General features: G+C 44.8%; 1 protein-coding gene across 3 annotated transcripts in view; it reads left to right on the top strand.

Moving 5' to 3' along the window:
* Positions 1 to 10,000, top strand: part of srgap3 (SLIT-ROBO Rho GTPase activating protein 3) — a 96,128-nt gene that overhangs the window by 73,251 nt on the left and 12,877 nt on the right. For 2 of the 3 annotated variants that reach the window (XM_030776486.1, XM_030776487.1), the window contains exons 11-17: positions 1,209 to 1,236; positions 2,691 to 2,793; positions 4,116 to 4,176; positions 5,448 to 5,525; positions 6,052 to 6,186; positions 7,585 to 7,690; positions 9,219 to 9,446. In XM_030776486.1, coding sequence (XP_030632346.1) covers positions 1,209 to 1,236; positions 2,691 to 2,793; positions 4,116 to 4,176; positions 5,448 to 5,525; positions 6,052 to 6,186; positions 7,585 to 7,690; positions 9,219 to 9,446 — 739 coding nt within the window. Of the gene's footprint in view, positions 1 to 1,208; positions 1,237 to 2,690; positions 2,794 to 3,498; positions 3,530 to 4,115; positions 4,177 to 5,447; positions 5,526 to 6,051; positions 6,187 to 7,584; positions 7,691 to 9,218; positions 9,447 to 10,000 lie in introns of all 3 variants that reach the window. The other variant, XM_030776488.1, reaches the window with a different exon arrangement.

A 10,000-nucleotide genomic window follows, 5' to 3' on the forward strand; every position in this document is an offset into this window, starting at 1 on the left:
AGTTCAGCTACTGGGTCCCAAGGAAAATGTGCGCTGGGAATTTCTGAAAGGAAACTCGTTCGGCGGTCTAATTCCGAAGAGTGATGTGGTGTGGATATTGAGAAGGATCATCTGTCTAAGAACTGGTTCGCAAAGAAAATATCTAGTGGAAATTGAAAAGGAAAGTGGGTCTGTGTATTGGTTAGCACGGGCTCTGTGGAAAGTCATTTTTGGGTTCACTGGGCAGCTTTTCCAGGCTGGGCCATCATTCTCTGAAATGTACTGTTGTTTCTCCACATGACCACACCAGAAACCTCAGAGCTGCCCTCATTTGCCAAAACTGTGTGTGTGTGTGTGTGTGTGTGTGTGTTTGAAAAATGGGCCAATCATTACTCTCCCTTTTTCTATTAAACACGCTTTACAAGGCTGTGGCATAGGCCCTGCTCATCCCTAAGTGACCGTTCCATAAACCGTGTAACCGTTCACCTTTAATCATTGTTTTAGACGTCTTGCAATTACCTCACTGAGAATGAGGAAAATTCAGGGTTTTTTTTTTTTCTTCAGATACATTAAAAATGCAGTTTTAATAAAAGCTTTTAGGGGAACGGGCTCTTCTGAGAGATGCTGAGAGAAATACAGGCCCACTGTGCCTTTGTGTGTGTGTGTGTGTGTGCGTGCGTGTGTTTGTCTTTGTGAGTACATCCATGGGTTTGAGAATGTGTTACATTGCATATGGATGTGAGTGTGAGTGTATGTGCGTGTGTGTGTGTGTGTGTGTGTGTTGCCAAATCGTTCTGACCCTCTCTGATTGGCAGGTTTAGGGACAAAAGACCTAGCGATCCATTGCAGACATCACTCAGTGTCACCAACTCGAAACGACACCCGCCCCCCCCCCCCCCGAAAACCCCTCCGTCTCTGACATCGAACCACACCCCCACACCCCGTTCCAAAACACCCACCCCGGTCTCCTTTCTCTCTCCTCCGAGGGCCCGCCGGCACCCCATTGGGTCTCTGTGAGGTTTCTACGGCGACAGCTGAATTCCTTTGTCTCTGGAACGGCACTCCTGCTCAGCCATTGAGTGTGGTCTCAATGGCTCCTCTCTTCCTCATTAAATCACTCACTGGAATCTGACAGGGCTTAAGAACTCAGGACTGAATTCAATCCCTCCTGTGTTTAATGATATTTCTGTTCTTTTTTTTCTTTCTTTCTTTCTGTTTCTGTCTTGTAGGAGAAAGAGCTGAGTGTGGAACCACGAGGTAAGACGACAGTCCTACTTGAATAAAACCATGAGTAAAAATGAATAAATAAATGTCTGATACGTTTGAAAATCTGAACTTGTTAAAAAAAAAATCTTTGGACCTTTTTCTACTTTTCCTACAACTCCTTACGAACGACGCTGCAGCTGTATTGTGGTGAAAAGAAAAGATGGATGTCCTTAAAGAAAAAAAAAAAGAAAAAAGGTTTAAATTAGCTGTTTTCTCACCGTCCCAGTGCCAATTACTTCGACTCTAAAAGCAGAATCAGGGAGAGATTTCCCAAAAGGGAGAAAACCAGATATATAGTATTGATGAAACCAAACTTTTTTTTTTTTTTTTTTTGTTCGTCCCAGATTTGGGAGACGGAAAAAAAATGGCTAGGCTGTACGCTACCTCTCTATCTGTGTCAGCGGCGGGCGAAAACTTTAGATTAAAAAAAAACTGCGCGTCCGGTTTGTCCGGTAATACTGTGGGCTGAGAAAACAGGCTCTGCCCGCATTGTGAAGACTGAGACAAAAGAAAAACTCAGTTCGTTAAGTGGAGAGAACCGTAGCCCAGCGGTCAATGCGAACGTGTCTTTGGGCCATTCCTGGCAGACACCTGGTGCATGCTGGGTAGGTCTAGGTGAACGTAGGTCACAGAAAGCGCCTGGTAATTGAGCCTCCTTTGGAGACCAGGTGTGAGGTAACCATCTGTACATCTGTAAATGGAAACCCACCATAAGAGTGTAGAGAAATAGAACCTTCTGAAAAGTTCTTTCTCTGAGTCTCTCGCAAATTAACATCCGCAAAACGAATCATTATATGGTCATATTGCATCGTTAATGCATATTTAGCACACAGTTAAAGAGATGAGTCGTTTTCCCTTTGTCGGGGATAGAAACAGTACTTTCTCCCGTCTAACTGTTAATGGTTTGACATTTTGAGGCCGACACCGTGATGAGGTTTGAGTGCTGATCTGAAGCTGCGAAAGTCTCTTTATTGTGTCTGAATGCCAGTCAGTCTTACTTAAGCACGGTCCTGTTTTCGGTAACTCGGAGAGGGTTTTAATTAAAAACCTCAGCATGGGACCCACTGGGAGAGAACGAAGCCACACTCAGGTTGTTATGGGTTAATTAAGGGTCAAATCCATCGACTGTAATAACAGCCCCTCTAAAAATTAAACATTTCTTTCCTCAGTCTGTGTTTTTTTTTCCTTCTTTTTTTTTTTTTTTGTAAACTCTTTCTTTAATGACCACTTCCTTCACGGACACGCGTGAGGTTCTGAACTAACACAGGAGATTTTTTGAGAAACGAAGGTATAAACACTGAACTAATAAATGAGGATTGTGTTTCATATGCCCTGGTTTATGCTTTAGCTTAATGTGTCATTTTCAAATGGTTCTGTGTTATTTTTTTGTGTGTGTCTATGTGTGTGTGTGTGTCTGTTTTACACCCCCCCCGGTCTCCCCCCAGGCCTCCCACCCTTCCCCCTAAACCACAGAAACTGCGGAAACCTCGGCCCCGTTCAGTCTATAACCATAAGCTGTTTAATGGCAATATGGAAGCCTTCATCAAGGTACCAGCTGACTGTGGTGCTTTAGCGCCCTCCACAGGACTGGAGGAATAACTGTCGCCAGGCCTCTTGTCTCCTCACCTCATCACCGATTCCTCTCTCCCTGCCAGCTCTGATTAATCTCTGTCTCGCCGTTCCTTTGGTCTTGACTGTGCAGAGAGTGAAGTTGACGCTGGACACATACTCTCTCCCACTAAGGCAAACCGTATCTGAAACAAGATAACTCTTCAGCAGGCCAGGGTGTCTAAACCAAGGCTGTTCATCTTAGTCCTCACAGGCCCAGTGACTTCCTCTCATTTGGCTTTAGTCAGATGCCTGTTATGACCTGTTATAACCTGTTATAAAGGTTTAGTCAGTGGGGTATGCTCAGCATTGTTCCTGCTTGGTAAACCCAGGTACAGTTTGGTTAGAATAGAGGCCAGTGGGACCCTGCTGCAGATGGGGACAGTGTTGAATTCCCCTTGCAGTATCAGACATGCACTGTGTATGAGTGGTAGTCTGTGGTGAATTCAGAGTGGAAGAGCGGACCGTGTCCAGGTTTCATCAATCTCTGCTCCGTCTCCTAAAGCCCAAAGCCCCGGTTCCAGCCGTCTCTATGCTTTAGACCTGTGGTCGCCCCCAGTTATTTTTCTGCCGTCTGCTTCTCTCTAATTGCTGTTCTCTGCTTCCCCACTCTTATGCTGCTTGACTCCCTGCTTTCCGTCGCAGGGGAAGACGAAATGCCCGCACACGTAACCAGGTACTCGCACCTACCGGGCGGGGCAGGCACTGAATGCCCTCCCCTCCCCGGGCGCTAGAGCTCGGATCACATCACACTGTTCTGTCTCTAATTTTACTGTTGTCCAAAGGAAGTGCTGTTTATTCTCTGACCGTTTGCTGTATGTGAGAGGAATGTCTTCTTTAATCGCGTTAATGCGTCTCTTTAATGCGCTGTGTACCGCTGTCCCCCTCCTCTTCTTATTAATGACCTGATGACAACAGATGTTGCTAGTGCTTCGCTTTTATGCATTACTAATGTAATACTAAAAGACAAACAGCCTGAAATCTTTCTTTAGGAGAAGTTCAGCATTTAGCATTACTTCGACCATTACAAATCAAGCGTAAATATTGTATATCTGACACGTGAGGCTCAGAATATTTTCCGTTCTATTGATTTTGCCTGTAGACTTTGCCTGACATAGAAAAATAGGGTATTTGTGAGAAGTTGTTAGAGAAGTTGTTTTATACTGTTGCATGAATCAAACTGATAAATGACGAGTTAGTTCCAGTAATTTCGTCCAGTTTTTTTTTATGTATGTATTTGACATTTTGTTTTTTCTTCTCAGGATTCGGGTCAGCCTATTCCACTCGTGGTAGAGAGCTGCGTTCGCTACATTAATCTGTATGGTAAGCTGTTCGTAGATGGGTAACGCTAACTTTTAGACCAAATGTATCCTCCACCTGTTTAATGAGCGCTCGGTTTGACAGAGCCTTCATTAAATAGTAACCTTGCTTATGTATGTATGTATTCATGGGGGTGAGAATCTGTGAGAATATGTAGATTTTGCGCAGCCGGTAATTTAAATACAGGGTCGTCAGCGACACGGATCTGCTTAACGTCTGTGTTTTTCTCGGGGTTTTGGACCAGAATGACTGTACTCTTCCATCTTCGCAACAGCAGATGGTCTTCGCAGGAAATGTATCGTGAACATTAATAGGATCAGCTGTAACTGATAATATAAAACAAACTTTTCCCATAAATACTCGTGATCCTCTCCCGCTCGTGGTGTGATGCTACAACGTGCTCTCCCCGTCGCATGCGAAGCCAGTTAACCTTCCCTGCAACTGACCGATTCCGTTGCATCTTCAGGCAACAAGCGTCCGTCTTTCTCTCCTGGATAACCAAACGGGTTTATTCGCCAAAGGGAAGCGGTCAGACGCGTTCCCACAAGTGATCCGTGAATTGGATATGTAGGACAAATCTCTTGGACTATGACAGAATGCCAAATCCAGTTATGCCGCTAGCTAGGCCAACCTGCCCTGTGTGCTTAACTGTTTTCTCATGTCCCATACGGTCCGTGTGTTCTACATTTAGTCTGACGTTGTTTTCATTAGCTCTTAATGGATAATGTATCGCCAGGCTAAAGCAGTACGTTGTACAGTGTGCGATGTCACATGACCAAGTTACTCTGAGTTTGCAGTCCAAGACCAGAGCGTCTTGGCTGACAGTGTTTTGTGTTTCACAGACTTAGACAACAGCTCATGTACGACGGGGGTTTAAATAGTCAGACTTATCTACATTTGACAAAAAACAAAACAAAACTATTCCGGTCATTTCTGCGCACCGTTTCATCCAGCGTATCCTGCAGGCCCGATTACTGTCCCCCCACTGTGCCCCCAAACCCCCAAGTATATATCGGCCACAATCCCACAAGTCGATGAAGGCTCCCGTAACGAAGACCATATGTCCACGGACAAAGAGAGAGGCCCACCACGTGTGGAAGAGGGAAGGAAAAAAAAGTCTCATTTACGACTAGATTACATTTCCTGGTCTCAACTCAGGGTTTTTATTTATTTATTCCTTTTTTTTTTTTTATATCGGATTCCTTTCATGTCACTGTGTTTTGCTGTCAGGATGCTGGTGGAGGTTTGATCAGACTTTGTGTTTCTCGTTTCAGGTCTGCAGCAGCAGGGTATCTTTAGAGTGCCAGGATCCCAGGTTGAAGTCAATGATATTAAAAATTCTTTTGAGAGAGGTTAGTCCCAAGAGATGGCCAAAAAATTGTGTTTAAATTACTTTTTTGTTTTCCATCTCTACTTCAGATTTATGTGGGCGTCTGTCAATAATAATATGCTTTGCTGTGAAAGTGGAAAATAGCTTTGCCAAATTGAATTTGACATTGTGGTTTCAAATTACCCATCCCTATTTCCTGTCAAATACCGGCTGCTTATCGGTAGGCTTGAATTTCATAGTGGCGTTTGTAAACATGTGAAGGATGAGCACTCTGATCTAACGGTTATCCTTATAAGGTCTTACGGTCATTATTCTTTAAGTTTATTTTTTTGGTCTGAAATGTCAAGTTTTTACTTGCATGTCTGATGTTTTACTCTCTCTCTCTACCTCTCCCTCTTTCTGTTTCTCTCTCTCTCTCTCTCTCTCTCTTTGCCCCCCCCATCTCTTTCTGTCTGTCTCCCTGTCTCTCTCTATTTCTCTCTCTCTCTCTCTGAACCCTCCATATCTCTCTCTGTCTCCCTCTCTCTCTCTCTCTCTCTCTGTCTCAGGTGAAGATCCTCTGATTGATGACCAGACTGATCATGACATTAATTCAGTGGCAGGGGTTCTGAAACTGTACTTCAGGGGTCTGGAGAACCCGCTGTTCCCTAAAGAACGCTTCCTAGACCTAATTTCCACTATCAGTGAGTAAATCTTCCTCTTCGTGACCCGTGGGGCCGGGTTCTGCTTTTGATTACGGTCTCTGCGGTTTCTATGGCTACTGTTGTTCTCAAGGCTGCAGCCAATCAGCGCTCTAGCCCGTGTTTTGGCTAAACCCTCAGATAGGCGTATGGCTAACGACATCCCCTGAGCTACAGGCTGAAACCTGTGTCATATAACCGCCATGTTACCTTCAGTCAGAGCCACACTGGCACCTACAGCCAGGCCTGTGGCCAGTTCTGTTTGTAGCTGCCAAAGCTACAGTGAAAGATAGAGTTAGATGTGGTTGTAGTCTAGGTTACGGTCCTGGTTACAATCATAGGCACTGGCAGAATTACAGTATGACCTACATCCAGATTACAGGCACAGCTACAGCCGGAATCCCTGGTCCGTTCTACAGTCAGTACACATACAAAAGATACACCTAAAACAAGAGTCATATCTGTAGCTATATGGAGTCAAATCTATAGCAAGTGTTGTTTCCAGAACAATCTGAAGGACTACAGTCCCATATACAGACCAGATAACAGTCAGAGGTTTGCCCAGAACCACGGGGTGATTTACAGACGTCCTGACCGTCTCTGTGGGTAGAATTCCACTCATGGTGAGACGGTCTTGTCTTTTTTTGCCCTGTGAGAGTACGGCTGGTGCTGTGTTCCTGTCATAACGTCCCTGGTGGTGTTTACAGGCTATCAGGGAGAGCTTTTAGAACAGGGTAGGAGGGGGGAGGAGCACTGCTTTGACTCCACATGGAAATGATTGCGACGCCAAGGCTCCCTGGTTCTGATTTAATAGAAAAGTCCGTTGTAAATGGAGAGTCCAGGTTGTCCGGTGCCGCTCCGTCATGCCTGTGATCTGCTAAAGCCATTCTGCTAACCTCCACACGACAGGACTCCATTCTCGCTGGAGCCCCCCTGACTAACACTGACCTTTATCTTCAGAATATACATAAAATGTATATAGATATACACACACACACACACACACACACACATACACACACACATATATACACACATATATATGTATTTTAAGATATCGTGTATGTTGAGATGTCATAGCAAATTGAAGTCATTAACAGTTTAAGTGAACTTTGCCAACTTTGCCAAGTTTTGGCATGAATGAGAAGACTAAACAGGAAACATGGCGTCTTTTGTTTTTATTTCCTATTTATTAAGACATAACCAACGAGTACTATTTTCTGATTTTCAAGGCAGTTGCTGTTGATCTGTGTAATATCGTTATTATTGTATTATAGGATGTAAATGTTAGATGTGAAAGCCCTGTCTGTGTAACTGAGGAGTTTTGGATGGGCGTCTGTGCTCCATGTGATGTATGCGTGCGCTGGTTTGAATGATTACATCACATCCTGTCTGTTTCAGAGCTGGAGTCGTCTGCGGAGAGGGCCCATCACATCCAGCAGATCATCATCACTCTTCCTCGTACCATCATCATCGTCATGAGATACCTGTTTGCATTCCTCAACCAGTGAGTTTTCCAAAACGCTGCCTGTTAATTCCCCGCAGGGGTGTGTTTATGGAGTAGATCACAGAGACGCCATAAACATTCTCAGGCCAGCACAGCACGTGGCAGCACTCGTAAATGATCGTGTTTGACACACGTCAGATGGTAAGCCCTGACGGAGAGAGAGAGAGAGAGAGAGGGGGGGGGGGAGCAAGAGAGAGAGAGAGGGAGAGAGAGAGAGGGGGGGCGAGAGAGGGAGAGAGAGAGAGAGAGAGGGAGAGTGAGACAGAGAGAGAGAGGGAGAGTAAGAGAGAGGGAAAGAGAGAGAGGGAGAGAGAGAGAGAGAAAGAGAGAGAGGGAGAGAGAGGCAGCGTTGCTCTGTAAATCAGAATGCATTTGAATAGTTGCAGCCAAAAGACAGAGGCATTTATTTACAAAGAGTTATTGGGCGGCCTTTACCCCTTTACCGCTCACGTCCACTTTATCAGAGCGTCTTGTCAACAAGCCTTTAAAAGTTATATATGCGTCCGGAAACCCATCCCTTCTCCGAGGCTAATATACCTGTCTGTTTTTAGTGGGCCATTAGAGATGCCCCCGTGACAGAACAAAGAGTTTGATTTCACTTCCTGGGCTGTGTTTTTTTTTGGACGTTTTTTTTTTGGTCTTTGTCTTTGGCTCTAACGCGCCCCTCCCATGTTCTGGAGCACCTCCAGCCTCTGGGAACATGAATTATTTCGGAACATTAAATTATTTTGGATTATAAGCATCTTAAGAAGAGACAAGTGTGAGGACAAGTAGTGTGATTTAGAGAAATGGCGGCCAATGGCAGGGTGTTATTGGTGCAGAGAATGGATGAAACAGGAGAGCGCCATAAAACTTGACATTAAAAGGGTTTATTAATGGAAGGGAACATGCAGAGGTTGGAAGGCTGGAAAAAAGACGTCATTTTAAACAGCGGCGTCGTACTAGGTTATGCGAAGGTAGTGTTATTACAAGGTTATGGTCGCCGTTCTGCTGTCCTCAAGAATGAATGCAGCCGGGGGTCACTTACGGGGCTAAATCCAGAATTTTGGCAGCTGGCCTTTCGGTAATGCCTGGTTTGGGAATCTGTTTGATTGGCACAAGAATTCGGTTCAGTTCCTGTCACTCAGATTTGAATTCACGTTCTGCTTCCGTTGGGGGTGTGGCCAGTTTGATTCAGATTGAAACATGTGAACTGAATAGGGATCGACTTCAGAAGTCTGAAATGAGCACAACACTGTTCCGTATCCGGTGATTTTCTGATCTGTCACAAAGAAACACCCTTCGGTTTGGTCTCTTCCAAGTCCAGCCTGCCTTACTGAAGTACCTGAGACGTCCGTTTAGGAGTGTTAGAATAAGGAGTAGACACCGTCTGAGCAGTTAGAGAAATGGTTTCTTCAGTGTTAGCACTCTGTTGAAAGAGATCCTTAGCCCAAGATAGTGTGATTATGAGTGACAGACACAATGACCAATCAGTGCCCTGTTCTAAAGTTGCTCCTGTTTTTCCTCCTGTTTCCTCCCTTTTCCTCAGTCTGTCTCAGTACAGTGACGAAAACATGATGGACCCCTATAACCTGGCCATCTGCTTTGGCCCCACGCTGATGCCCATCCCCGACGGGCAAGACCCCGTGGCGTGCCAGGCCCACGTCAACGAGGTCATTAAAACCATCATTATCCACCATGAGCTCATCTTCCCCAGCCCGCGGGAACTGGAGGGCCCCGTTTACGAGAAGTGCATGACTGGGGGAGAAGAATACTGGTGAGTGGAGAGAGACGGAGATGTTGCTAGGACTGAAGGCAATGAACTTGTGGATATTTCTGGAATTTTCCAGCGTATTCCTGTTTCTGACTTACAGTATGAGGCAGTCTCTGACTGCTGGTGTTTGTAAAAGACTTGATGTCTGATGAATGTGTCATGCTACTGAATATGTCACGGATAACTACTGAATATCGAACCCTCAGTTAGATCCGACAGATAGATTCAGTTGTCTTTTTACGGACTGCTGAATTTCTTCTGGACAACTGAATCAGTTAAATGACACATGAATTACCACTGGCTGCAGAACTCGGGACTGAATACTGAATCTCTCATTAACTGCTGAAAGTATTACTGACTAGGAAACCTGTAATAGACTACTGAATCCCTTTAAGACTACTTAACTGACCTCTCATAGTTTATGTGATCTGTCATTGATTACTGAGTGCAGTCTTGACATCTGAACATACCTCTACATCTATTTCTGAGTCTGTTCTCTCAGTAGAGCTGAATAAAATTTAATTTGATTTGTCATGCAGTTCTGGGTTAGACATTCT

The sequence above is a fragment of the Chanos chanos genome, chromosome 6 (assembly GCF_902362185.1).
Source record: "Chanos chanos chromosome 6, fChaCha1.1, whole genome shotgun sequence".
Classification (NCBI taxonomy): domain Eukaryota; kingdom Metazoa; phylum Chordata; class Actinopteri; order Gonorynchiformes; family Chanidae; genus Chanos; species Chanos chanos.